This window comes from Dermochelys coriacea, chromosome 1 (assembly GCF_009764565.3).
Source record: "Dermochelys coriacea isolate rDerCor1 chromosome 1, rDerCor1.pri.v4, whole genome shotgun sequence".
NCBI classification, from domain to species: domain Eukaryota; kingdom Metazoa; phylum Chordata; order Testudines; family Dermochelyidae; genus Dermochelys; species Dermochelys coriacea.
The window spans coordinates 63,570,800-63,584,865 of NC_050068.2; the positions used below are offsets into that span (position 1 = coordinate 63,570,800).

At 41.7% G+C, this 14,066-nt stretch overlaps 1 protein-coding gene across 1 annotated transcript in view; it reads left to right on the forward strand.

Annotated features, from left to right (window-relative positions):
- The window catches only part of OLFM4 (olfactomedin 4), a 31,458-nt gene extending 21,783 nt beyond the window's left edge, over positions 1–9,675 (forward strand). Inside the window, exon 6 of the mRNA XM_038380639.2 lies at positions 7,705–9,675. Within this exon, the coding sequence (XP_038236567.2) occupies positions 7,705–8,507 (803 nt within the window). The 3' untranslated portion in view covers positions 8,508–9,675. The remainder of the gene's footprint in view (positions 1–7,704) is intronic.
- The last annotated feature ends 4,391 nt before the right edge of the window (positions 9,676–14,066 follow it).

Sequence of the window (14,066 nt, forward strand, 5' to 3'; positions counted from 1 at the left end):
AACAAAGCCCCTCAAACACTGCATGCCAAGGTGCTGCTCACTGACACGCTGTGTAGAGAGAGCAGGCCTATTCTCAAGGAACCTGTCAGAAGGAAAGTACAGTTCTCCATCTAGCCTGCTCTCTGACTGCAGTTTTCTAGTGCATGGCCCAGTCCACGATGGGATTCAGTAAATGTGCTGATAATAAAAACTCATTACTTTTACCATGCCTGCAGCAGTTTCCAGCACCTCTGTCACTATTTACTGCCCCAAATCGGCAGAAACGTATCCAACCTTTTCCCATCCCTTTGACAAACTAAGGACTTGTCTACACTGGCACTTTACAGCGCTGGAACTTTCTCACTCAGGGGTGTGAAAAAACATCCCCTTGAGAGCTGCAAGTTTCAGCGCTGCAAAGTGCCAGTGTAGACAGTGCACCAGTGCTGGGAGCCGCGCTTCCAGCCCTGGTAGCTATTCCCCGTGTGGAGGTGGATTTTTAGAGCTCTCCCAGAGCTGGTGCCGCAACTACACAAGCCACGTTAAAGGGCTGCCGCAGCAGCCCTTTAACATTGCCAGTGAAGACGTGCCCTGAATGACTATCTCTCTTTTATGTTGATTTCAACTGATTGCATCAGGGCAGGAGTACAGAGATAAATGTTCAGTGAGGGCTCAGCAACAGGCTCATTGTCACACTGGACTAAAATGATCTGGTAGTCAGCAGAGAGTCATGAGCCAAATGAGACACTAACAGGCAAATGAAAAGGCAAAGCAGGTTCCCCTCCCCCCCCACTCCATTGTGCCTTCATGGACTAATACATCAGACTGCAGGTTATTTGCAAACAGCTCTCACCAGGGTGGGGACATGGAATCAGCCTCCGTGGAAACTCTGGCATCTCGGTATGAGGGTTACACTGATTTCATGCACCCCCCATCTAAATAAGGCTGGGATGTAGGAAAATAAATGCCTATAATCTGGTTGTCTTTTGGGGTAATGTAGGGGCATCAGTTATCACTTGAAATGTTAATGCTTTAGTTATGGATATCTTTAATTTAGAGCTGGACATTTCCATGGTGTTTTTACAAACACAGGTCCACTCCAGCAATCTGATCCAGGTGGGTGGATCTCTGTGCCCCGATATCAACGGGAATCAATGTGGGTGTAAGTGTCTGCCTGCATGGGCCAGATCAGAGGAGTAGGACTAAAATGTAATATGTTCCCTTCCCCAGGGAGCTTACTATTTCTGGGTTGGATGGTGTCCCAGCCCTTTGGAAGAGGTGGCGCGTTGCCGGGCTGCCCCAGGAGCAACACAGGAAGGATTGTGGTTCAAGGAGCCACATTTTCCCTTTCTGCCTTGTTCTTCAAGGGGCACAGGCAATGTTCTCTCTAATTTTTTCTATCCATGTGTGGAATGAATTTTGTTATGTGCACCAATATCGAGGTAATGTGTGGATGTGTGCCACCAGTAGAAACAAAAAACCTACATATAATAATATTTTTAAAAAGTTACCATATTACTCCATTGCATAATCACAGGTTTCAGAGTAGCAGCCGTGTTAGTCTGTATTCGCAAAAAGAAAAGGAGTACTTGTGGCACCTTAGAGACTAACAAATTTATTAGAGCATAAGCTTTCGTGAGCTACAGCATCCGATGAAGTGAGCTGTAGCTCACGAAAGCTTATGCTCTAATAAATTTGTTAGTCTCTAAGGTGCCACAAGTACTCCTTTTCTTTTTGCATATTACTCCAGACATTTTAGAACTCACTACTCAAAGAATTAAATGTAAGTGTAAGAGAGGAATAAAAATTATGAAATGCACAGATCAGTAAAAAAACTCAAATAACAGCACTTTGAAAGAATAAAATTACAGAGACTATACGTGCATTGTAGGAAGTATTAAGAAGAAACAACAACAACAACAACACCACAAGTATGTATTGGGAGGTGAGTGTGAGAGAGAGAGACACCCACACTGTGTTTTCTTAGCTCCCTCTACCTTATTTCCCCACATGAACATGCAGCCCACCTCTGAAAAAGAGACAAGACACGGCTTTAGCCCTGGGACTTCAATGATTAGAGGCCTAACACAGTAAAAAAGGAGTTAAAAATGCTAAAGTCTGAATAATTCATATGGATTATTTCAACTGCTGCCCAATATTTACAAAATGACATGACACTTTGTTTCTTTTGTGTATCTTTTTCCATAAGATCCAGACAGGAAGGCAGGTTAAGATTAAATAAACAACAAGTTCCTCTAAACCTGTGCAGAAGACAGATAACTCACCCTGACTACCACAGAGTTGGTTTTTTAAAGTGTTTCTGGGAGAATTTTCAAAAATCAAATATCCACTATATGGAACCTCACACAATTTCTCATGTCATTAAACTGAACATGCTTCTAACCTTATTTTAATAATTCATGCATGGTTTCATAAATAAGAAACAAACAAGTGTTCAGCAGAAAGATCTCTTTAAGGGAAGAAATAATAATTTATTACTTCTTTTGGAAGAAAAGGTCTCTCTGCTGAACACGTTTCTTTTTTATTTATGAAACTGCATATGAATTATTAAAATAAAGCTGGATTGGGTTCAGTTTAATAACATGAAAACTTATTTGAGGTTGCATATATAGGAGTTTAGTAGTACCTCAGTACCAGCAATATTATTTGGAACAAATCACAGGTTTATAGAGGCACTTAATAACCATTTAAAAATAAGATTGCTGTGAGTTAAGTTCAGTAATAGATTCAATATGTCAACAGTTAAGAACAAACCATAATGCCGGAGGTAGCGATACACAATAGAGATATAAGGCAAATGGCTCAAATTGATTTATGGCATTGGCAGGCTGCAAGCCACTGTGCATCATCATCCACATTATCTTTCTTGCATTGCATTAGCTGAGGTATGAGCACCTCCAAACATCAGTATGTATGCCAAGTACTGAGGCCATGTTATTAGCCATGCTAATTGCCATTTGCAGAGCTACAGCCTGCCTGGCTATATGTGCCTGCATTGTGTGCTATATCTGGAAATGAGGTCTCCGGTCTCAGCCGTCAATTCCAGTCAGTAAAGCACTTAAGCATGTGTTTAACTGCTTTGCCGAATCTGAGCCTAGAATGCTGATTTGCTGTAATTGGAGCATTATTTGGTAGTGTTTTTCAACAAAGGAGCAAAACCCTGGGCTACACCATCTTCTAGCAGTGTGTCCTCAGAGCAGAAGATTGATCAGGGGGAAGTTACAGTGGCACAGAATGGCTGTAATCTCTAGCCAACCATGCCCCACAAATGGCTGGTGCTGACCAATCATGACCCAGGTGGCCAGGGGAGGCAGCAATTCAGCATAGCCTCTCTGCAGCTTCCATCAGCCGGGCTCCACAGAAGCCCCAGGAAGAAATGAAATCTGCTTCTCACCCCCAGCAGTGAGGGCAGTGAGTGAATTCCTGATCCCCACATGCTTTGGCACCAGGGGTCAGGCTGGGGTAGGGAGGTGTGGGAAAAGATGTACAACAGAAGAAAGGAGACAGTGGAGCTTAGGAAAGGTGGAGAGACAAAAGCAAGTGAGACATGGTGAGTTTCACTGAAAAAACATATTTCATAGACTGCCACAAATGTTACAATTACAGTTAAATGCACATTAAAATTGGATTCTGCAGATGTTACCAATAGTTAAACTGAAAGGCCACAAAGATACAGTCCTGCCTCTATGGCGGTGCATCTTTCTAGCTAGATGCCAATAAATCATCCCTGCCAGGGATGACTTTGATCCCTCTATTTCTGAACAAGAAATATTTTGCATTTGCAAGTGTAACGCCGACAGACCCCGGTCATTGGTGGACAGGATCAAACCTGGGACCTCTGGAGCTTAGTGCATGAACCTCTACAGCATGTGCTAAAAGCCAATGCGCTGTTAGCTCAGGCTGTAGAGCAGACTAATTATATTTCTCTCTCTAAGTGGTCTCAGTGCCACTAGATGGGACAGAACACCACACCCAGAAGGTGTATAGGTTACATACTTCCCCTAGCTGAGGAAGCATGTCCCAAGCTTCAGAGTCTTTCCAGTTGAAATCCTGGACAAGCCCCAACTTGTAACGTGGACAGCCCCAGTCATTGGGAGGTAGGATTGAACCGGGGATCTCTGGAGCTTAGTGCATGAGCCTCTACCGTATGATATAAAAGCAGCTGCTTGTTAGCTAAGGTTGTAGAGCAGACTCATTTAACTCTCTCTCTAAGTGGTCTCGGGTGCCACTAGATGAGATGGAACACCACACCCAGGAGGTGTGTGGGTTACACAAGCACCAGTTTTCTCCAAGTGGCAGGTGTGTTCCAATCATTTCCCAGGGAGAGCATCTTCAGACTGACCACAAGGGGTTCTCCCTCCTCTGCACATTGCTTTGTATATTGTGGACTGTTCAGAAGATGTTTCTGGCCAAAGGAACCTGCTCGTCTGGGCCTGTCAGTGTTCCCTATTTTGCTCCACAGGTGCTCTTCAACCCTCCTTAAGGGGGACCAGCTTTAGGTATGAGAGCATAGTTCTGTCTTTGTGTTATCTCTGTTCTTAGTACTAATAAGGGGGTGATGGTGTTATTTGCGCTGTGGCCTCTTCTCTATTAGGAATAGATTAAGGCCAGCAACTCTTTTCATACAGGCTTGCAAACAGCCATCAAATGATATTCACTGAAAAGAAAAAATATAAGTGACTTGTGTCAAAAACACCCCCTCCACCAGAGCATGTGCAGCCTCTGCCCTGATCTAGGTGTTTATGATGTCATTAGCTGTTGCCGTGAATTGATCAATTAATAGAAACATGAAACTCAGGTCTTGGCAGGTAAAATTTCCTTCACCTCTAAGGAAGGAAGCATTATCTAGCGGTGAAAGCACCCGCATTAGGAAATGTTTGTTCTATTCCTGGCATTGCCACTCACTTGCTGTGTGACCTTGTATAGGTCACTTAGCATCTGTGTCTCAGATGACCATATTTTTAAAGGAAAAAGAAACCTGGCACATGTACATGCTGACATCTTTTAGGGCTGCAAAGAGTCAGACAAAAGGATACTTTTATTTTAAAGTGTGCTGGTGTCACCACTGCCAGCTTCTGACACAGAGAGACATGCATATTTTGGAGTGGAGGATTTTTTCAGTTTTTAAATCAGCTTCTGTACCGAATGACTGGAGGATAGCTAATGTGACGCAATTTTAAAAAAAGGGCTCCCTGGCAATTACAGACCAGTAAGCCTGACTTCAGCACCAGGCAAACTGGTTGAAACTATAGTAAAGAACAATTGTCAGACACATAGATTAACATAATTTGTTGGGGAATAGTCAACATGGTTTTTGTAAAGGGAAAACACGCCTAACCAATCTACGAGAATTCTTTGAGGGGGTCAACAAGCATGTGGACAAGGGGGATCCAGTGGATATAGTATATTTAGATTTTCAGAAAGCCCTTGACAAGGTCTCTCCTCAAAGCCTCTTGAGCAAAGTAAGCAGTCATGGGATAAGAGGGAAGGTTCTCTCATGTATTCGTAACTGGTTAAAAGATAGGAAACAAGGGGTAGGAATAAATGGTCAGTTTTCAGAATGGGGAAAGGAAAATTGTGGTGTCTCCCAGGGGTCTGTACTGGGACCAGTCCTATTCAACATATTCATAAATGAGCTGGTAAAAAGGGTAAACAGTGCGGTGGCAAAATTTGCAGATGATACAAAACTACTCAAGATAGTTAAGTCCCAGGCAGACTGAGAAGAACTACAGAAGGATCTCTCAAAACTGGATGGTTGGGCAACGAAATGGCAGATGAAATTCAATGTTGATAAATGCAAAGTAATACACATTGGAAAACATAAACCCAACTATACATATAAAATGATGGGGTCTAAATTAGCTGTTACCACTCAAGAAAGAGATCTTGGAGTTATTGTGGAGAGTTCTCTGAAAACAACCACTCAATGTGAAGCGGCAGTCAAAAAAGCGAACAGAATGCTGACAATCATTAAGAAAAGTATAGATAATAAGACAGAAAATATCATATTGCCTCTATATACACCCATGGTACGCCCACATTTTGAATACTGCATGCAGATGTGGTCACCCCATCTCAAAAAAGGTATATTGGAATTGGAAAAGGTTCAGAAAAGAGCAACAAAAATGATTAGGGGTATGGAGTGTCTGCCATATGAGGAGAGATTAATAAGATGGGGACTTTTCAGCCTGGAAACAAGATGACTAAGGGGGAATATAATAGAGAACTATAAAATCATGACTGGTGTGGAGAAAGTAAATAAGGAAGTGTTATTTACACCTTCTCATAACACAAGAACTAGGGGTCACCAAATGAAATTAATAGGCAGCAGGTGTCAAACAAACAAAAGGAAGTATTTGTCACACAATGAACAGTCAATCTGTGGAACTCCTTGCCAGAGGGTGTTGTGAAGGCCAAGACTATAACAGGGTTCAAAAAAGAACTAGATAAATTCATGGCTGTTAGCCAGGATGGGCAGGGATGGTGTCCATAGCCTCTGTTTGCCAGAAGCTGGGAATGGGCGATAGCGGAGGGATCACTTGATGATTACCTGTTCTGTTCATTCCCTCTGGGGCACCTGGCATTGGTCACTGTCAGAAGACAGGTACTGGTCTAGATGGACTTTTGGTCTGACCCAATATGGCTGTTCTTATGTTCTCATGTTCCAATAATGTCATGTTCTGCGTTCATTGTGAAACATTGAACAAAGTGTCACCAACAGTCGCTTTGAGCAAAGGAATAGCTTTGATATCATTCATTCAAGTTCTCTTCATTCCAGACATTGTTCATTTCACTGGGCTGTTTGTTCTCGGTAAATAGTGCAAATTCTACTCAGCATAGCAATACATCTTGAACAAGCATTGTGTAGCTATAAAAAACCCAAACATTTTGGCTGATGAAATGAAAAACACAGGCTATTTCAATCATCCTGAAGCTCCTGGGTCATTGTAAAAAACACCAGGACTGTCCTGTTTAAACTAGGATGTAAGGTCACTTCATAGTTACCTCACATGTAAACTGGGGATATTTAATACCATCTCACAGAGCTGTTGTAAGGCTATGCTCATTAATGTTTGAATTGCTTTGAGAGCCTCAGATGGAAGGCACTGTGATGTATTGTTTTTAAGTGGTGATTTTGACAGCAGCAAGCTAATCTGAAATGAGCCTCTAGAACTAGTGCTGCTATTTCTCCCTTCAACTTCTAAAATTCGTTGTTGTACAGGGAGACAAGATGTTCCATTTTCTTGTTTCCCATATTCCCAGAACTATGCTCCACTACAGGAGCAAAGGACCTGAAATGCTTCTGAAATTGTATTTTCTCTGTGATTTCCCAGCCCATTGGGTTGGAAAGCATAGAATAGGTGGAAACAGAAAACTGATCACTTATCTGAAACAGAAGCTGATCACTTATTTACTGCAAGTGAGTACTGACTGAAAACAGAGGTCCCTATAATTTGTTGCTGGATTGTTGGCTATTTTTTCAGTATGACCCCCATCTAGTGGTATTTGACCTCTGTATCTCAGTCAGACTGGAACAGCTACAGTAATGACATCCATGTGCTGTTTACATGGTGCAAAGCAAATCTTTGACAAAGATATGTATGTATTTCTATTCTTGCAACAAAGCTGGTTCTTATAAAGCACACACTGTAATCTTCTTCCCTAATCATGCCATTTGAAAAGCCTGTATTTTCTTTTTGCTTACAGGTAGCTGTGGTCATGGTGGAATTGTGAATATCAGCCAACCCTATATTGTACAGCTGAACTGGAGAGGATTTTCCTTCAAATATGGTGCCTGGGGTAGGGATTACTCTCTTCAGACCCCAGAGAAGGACCTATACTGGGTTGCACCTTTGAACACAGATGGGAGACTCTTGGAATATTACAGACTTCATAATTCCTATGATGATTTGCTGCTATTCAAAAATGCTCGAGAGAAAAGAATTGTATATGGGGAAGGCAGTGGCACTGCAGTTTACAATAATTTCATGTACTATAATATATATAATTCAAGAGATATGGGCAAGCTTGATTTAAACACAAACACATTAACTGTGAGGAAAACTCTGCCCAATGCTGCTTATGGTAACCGTTTCTCTTATGCTGGTGTTGGGTGGCAAGATATGGACTTTGCTGTGGATGAAAGTGGATTATGGGTAATTTATTCAACTGAAGAAAGCACAGGTAACATTGTGATTAGCAAACTCAATGAGACCACACTTGATGTGCTCCATACTTGGAAAACAAGGCAGTACAAGCCATCTGTTTCCAACGCTTTCATCATATGTGGTGTTCTATATGCCACACGACCTGTCAACACTAAGAAAGAAGAAATATTTTACATGTATGACACCAACACCAAACAGGAAGGTAAAATTAACATAATTATGGACAAAATGTTAGAAACAGTTCAGAGTATCAACTATAACCCCTCAGACCATATCTTGTATGTCTACAATAATGGCTACCTTGTTAAATACAATCTGATTTTTCAACCTGTATTACACTGATATGAATAAACATAACAGCTAGAGATCATAGAAATTCCCATTTTGTATCCCTGTGGAAAATGTTAAAGTTAGATTAGAATTTAATCCTACCAAGAACAGCTACTGGGCTATTTATTACCATGAGCTTTCCCATTGAAGGGATTACTTACACTATAACCTCTATGCCTGGTAATAAATAATTGCAAGACTGGGTTCTTAGCTTTTTAACTGGTGTTTAGATCCAATGGTGACAGGTCCACTAGAAATGCCTCTGATATAAAGATAAATAGATGACTTACTGATGGACAGAACATGCATAGCAATTGGCTTACACACTCATGTGCATTAGGAGGAATGTCTGTATTTGAATAAAACATGGAAACTGAACTGCTGTTTGTCATCATTGCTCAAAGTATGAAGGCCATAAATACATTAAACACTGGTCTCAAATAATTACTAAAAGATTAAAATTAGAGGAGAATTGAGACTTGATCTTTAAAGAGCAGACCATAGGTTAAGATGAAGCTATGGAAATGGTTGCCATGGAACCCATCAATATATTTTAGATGGCAGGGTTCTAATGCACTACTTTCCTAAAGATGCACTCCAGGGAATAAAAACCGTACCCATTTTTGGATGGTTGCATTTTCTTAGCACTGAGTCCTGGGAGCCTGAGCCATAGCCCGCTGAAAGCAACAGAAAGAGTTCCATTGACTTGAATAGTCTCTGGCAGTTCCTTGATGTAGGCCATATGCTGCAGTAGAACAGAAACTATGCCATCCTGCATACTTCCATTTAGCCATTTGGCATTCTGCAATTTACTGTGACCTCCATTAGCATTTTTCAAAAACACTCTGAAAACAAGGAGCCAAAATTCATTTCCAGTATAACTCCATTGGCTTCAATTATTTTACTTTGGGGGGTGAATCTGGCACATGATCTGTCAGTTACAGAATACTGAAGTTAGGACAAAATCAGTCATATGATCTTTATTTTTAAAATGCCACAACATATTTTTTAAATCAATATCTGTACTGTAATCATGTCAGAAATACTGACATGTACAATTATGAAAATGCAGTGAATGTTTGCTGGTTTTATTTTATTAATCCTATTTTTGTTTTCTTATAATCTGGATCAGTAGATGGGAGTGATTAATTTTTGTTTAATAAAGTGTTCTAAAAAATCCAAACCCTATAAGTCATTGTGCAACAGCTGGGAAACTTTTGGGATGCAGCAAAAAGCCAGCTTGACCAAACAATATTGGAAACAGAGATCATCATACTCCTTTGGTCTTAGAGTGCTTAAATACTCCTGGAACAACACAAAGGTGTGAATCAGTATGTCAGTAACTAGATGAGGGACTTTATTTCCACCTGTTGAAATATGTTCATCAGTTAGATTAACATTCTCCACCAAACTGAGATGTTACTTGAGAGGTCTGAGGCTGATGACCCATCTTTAAGTCAGGTGCTGCTATTTACCAGGTATCTGCATCTGTTTCCCGAAAACGTATGAAATAAATTTGAAAGCCAGCCATCACCGGCACAGTAATCTGATCCATGAGCATGGGCCTATAAGGAATTCACAATAGACCAACTGAGGGTTTGTTTAAAAATAAAAAAGCTAATAGAGAACAGAATATTTCTTGCTTCACATTTTTTGGGGTGGCGAACCAATAATTCCCAAGGGTTGCCCTATTCACAGGCATAAAAGGTAGCTCTATATGGCATAAAGAAAAGGAGTACTTGTGGCACCTTAGAGACTAACAAATTTATTTGAGCATAAGCTTTCGTGAGCTACAGCTCACTTCATTGGATGCATTCGATGAAGTGAGCTGTAGCTCACGAAAGCTTATGCTCAAATAAATTTGTTACTATCTAAGGTGCCACAAGTACTCCTTTTCTTTTTGCAAATACAGACTAACATGGCTGCTACTCTGAAACCCGTCTATATGGCATCATATTTTAAGGAGCAATTTGGGGCTAGATCCACAAAGAGGACTTAGGTTCAGTGTTGCAAAACCTAACTTTAGGTCCCCCGCCCCTTACTGGAATCTTCAGCCCTGATTCAGGTACAGAGGCTCCCCATAAATGTATGCGGAAATTTAGGCACCTGAGATTGAATGAGATTCACAGAAGCTGAGTGGGATGCTGCTTAAGCTAGCCAGTAGCAAATGCTGAGTAGAGGGTTGGCCTCAAGTCCACTTAATGCTACTTGGGATTCACAGCTGTGAACCCTCTCCTAGAATTAGGTGTTTAACCCAGGTCAGCCCTGTGTGAAGGGGGGAAATTGGAGGTCGTGATGCCCTTTTTATACACAGTATTTAAAGCATTCAGCTTGGATGTGGGAGATCAGGGTTCAAATCCCCATTCTTCTTGTGTCAGAGCAAGCACTTGAACCCAGGTCTTTCACTGCCCAAGTGAATATGCTAAGTACTGGGCTACAGGGAACTCTGAAGTGGGTCAGGGGAGGGGCTTTCTCAATCTCACCTGTTGAAGCTGCTTCACTTTGTATGAAATTGTTAAATAGTCAGTGGGCCAAAGAGTAGTCAGAATGACTCTATAGCAGAGGGATTACAGTATCTAGTTTATAGACCCAAATTCTAGTCCTGCACCAATGACAGTTTAAACCTGGAACATTACTCAATTCTAAGGTGTTACAGTATCTTATTATTGTCACTGTGAGAAATCTTGTGATTAGCAACAAACTTGCTAGTAGCCAGCAGGGCCAAACCCGTCAACTTTCTTTTGTAGGAGGTTCCTATTTACCAAATAGACTGTGCAATGTCAGCTCATTCTGTATCTAATATCAGAAAGACTAAAGCAAAGGGCAAGTCTAGCTGATTCTGTGCATTTCCCACTTGCAATTTTTGAGTGTCACATCAGCTGGACAGCTCCATGCCTTTCTGTACTGTCCAAAGAGAGACCTCTTCAGCCATGTAGGTGCCTAGTGTGGGGTAGGTCCCAAATAGCCTCATATTGTAAATGCGTTTCTGATGTGGTACTCTCCAACTTACAAAGAGGAGTACAGTGTCGCCAGTCCCTGCACGGGCTTGCCAAATTGAACAGCAATGCAACGGGAAAGCAAGCGCCTTCCATTGAAGAAAATGACAAAACTTCCTTTTTCTTCAATGGGAGCAAGACTACAATGAACCGAAACCGGAACATAAATTCACAAATTGGAGATCCATTCCTGATCTGATTCCTCTTCACAGTCTTGCATCTTGGCTTGTCTCTCTGTCATCTCCTTGTGGATATTTTGCTATCTATTTCATTGTAACTCGGTTAAAATTGAGCTCCTTTTATTCCTCTCAAGATCTCCATTGCATTCTCAGTCACCACTGACAATACTACTATCCTTCCTGTCACTCAGACTCATTGTGAGAATCATCTTTGACTCTTCACCCTCTCTAGAGCCATGCATCCAAGCTGTATCCAAGCCTTATCACTTCTTCCTCCCTAGCACTTCCACTCTTGGGCCTATTCCCTCAGTCTACATGACTAAAACTTTCCCTGGTGCTTATCTGCATCCTCTCTGACCTTCCTGGCATCCACCTCATTCTCCTATCTAGGCAAAATGATGTTGCAAAGTTACCTTTTTGACCTGTCACAGTGACAATGTCAGTCCCCTTCTCGAGTCCAATAGAACATGTCATATAGAAGCTCTTTGTTCCTCCTTTATGGTCTTTCACAACCTAACCCTTCCCCACTTGTCTACTCTTTTATCAAACCCTACCTTTTCTGCTTTGCCAATGCTGTTAGCCCCTATCCATTAGTTCATCTGTCATCCAAGCACTTTCCCATTTTCTTCCACTCTGACTCTTATTCATGTCCACTCCCCCTAAACTAATCCATAAATCCATTACACTGTCCTCCAAATAGCTCCTTAAGACCGACTTCTTCCAGATGCCTATGGTTAGTTGCCATCTGATTACAGCTAAGCAGATGTTTCCAGTAGGAACTTCTAATATTTATCGTATTTAAAACAATTAAAGACGTGAACCAACTCAGGACCATCTATTTGTGCATATAGCTGACCTCTGCAAACTCATGATCTTGTTACTTTTACCCTTACTGTTTATCCCTCATTCTTTTCAATTGTTGTGACAATTACTTGTTGCGTCTTAGCTTACATTTTGTTATATGTTTTTCTAGGGAGGAACTGCCTTTTTGCTCTGCGTTAGAACAGCATCAAACACCAATTGTGGCCTCTAGGTACTTCTAGGATACAAACAATAAATAATAGCATGCCTGGAATTTTTTGTGCATCTGTGTTTTTGTCTGAAATTCCATGTGTGCGGCTATGTGGATTGAATTTAAATTGGCTTTGAAAAGTAGGCAAACAATATGCTTCCAGACAACTGTGTAAACATTGTGTTGGAAACAGTGTTTCAACAGTTATGTGCACATAATGACATTTAAATTTCATGAATTCATCCCTAAATTTATAAGGTGTAAGAGATGGGGATCTCTTTCTCCTGTAGATATTACATTGTTTTTTGTGATTGAATATTATTGCACCTGAAAGTTAGAGACTAACAACACTAGTCTGAGGCAATCACAGAGCACAAAGCCAATGGGTAGTCTTTTGCACACTGCACTATTGGTGGGACTCCGCCATAAAAACAACATTTAGCCTGTCTCTTGAGAATAGATTGAAAAATAATGACTTGCTGTTTCTGCTGAAGATTCTTGAGGAATTCTGTTCCTATTTGTTCTTAGTCCGTTTTCAAACTCTAACAAACAGTTCTAGTGTTCATTACTTAACACTCTTTAGTTAAGTATTTGCCAGTGTAATGCCCTTGGAGTTCAGGGAACGTGTCTCCTTTAAAACCTTGTTCTGGGGCAGAAGTGCATGTTGTTTCAGGCCTGGGGAGTGGGAGAACGACTGGGCAGGAGAGGACCGAGCAGGCCCTCATGTAATGAAGTAGCAGAGAACGAGCCCAGAGTCTGGGAGGGACAAAGCGACTGACTGGGCCACCCCAGGACTGGAGCTAGAAGGAGCACAGTGCTAGGGAGGAATCACCCAAGAAGGACAAACCAGAGCCTGATCCAGAGCTCTGTGGGGCTGTGAGTACTGGGGCTTGTGACCTTGCATTGGGAATAAAGAGGGAGGCTGTAGCTTGTTAAGTGGGGAGGTTGTTGCTCTGTGTGGCTTTGTAGAGAGTGGCAGAAGAGGGCACCGGAGGGGTTTGCTGGGGAAAGTTTACTGGTGCCGAAGGCTCACTTACAGGAGTATCAAGACTCACTGCCAGACTGGAACTTTTCCCAGGACTCCTGAAGTCTGAGTGTAGATGCATTGCTCAGTGTCTGCCCCTCTCAGTCTGTGGTACCACTGGGGCCTTGTGTTGGATATAACCCTGCTCCCTTATCTCCCCCCCCTGTTGTTTTTCTCCATTCATCCCTCTGTGATGAAGTATTTTCCTTTCCTATATTCCTTGTACTATTCTAGTGCATATGTGTTTACTCCAGGGGATGTGAAACAAGTACTCCTGGGTTGGAAGGGAGTTTCTCTGCTGAATTACTGCACTTGCCTTTTCTTGGCCAGAGCTCCCTGCAAAGCAAACTCCTTCTTGGC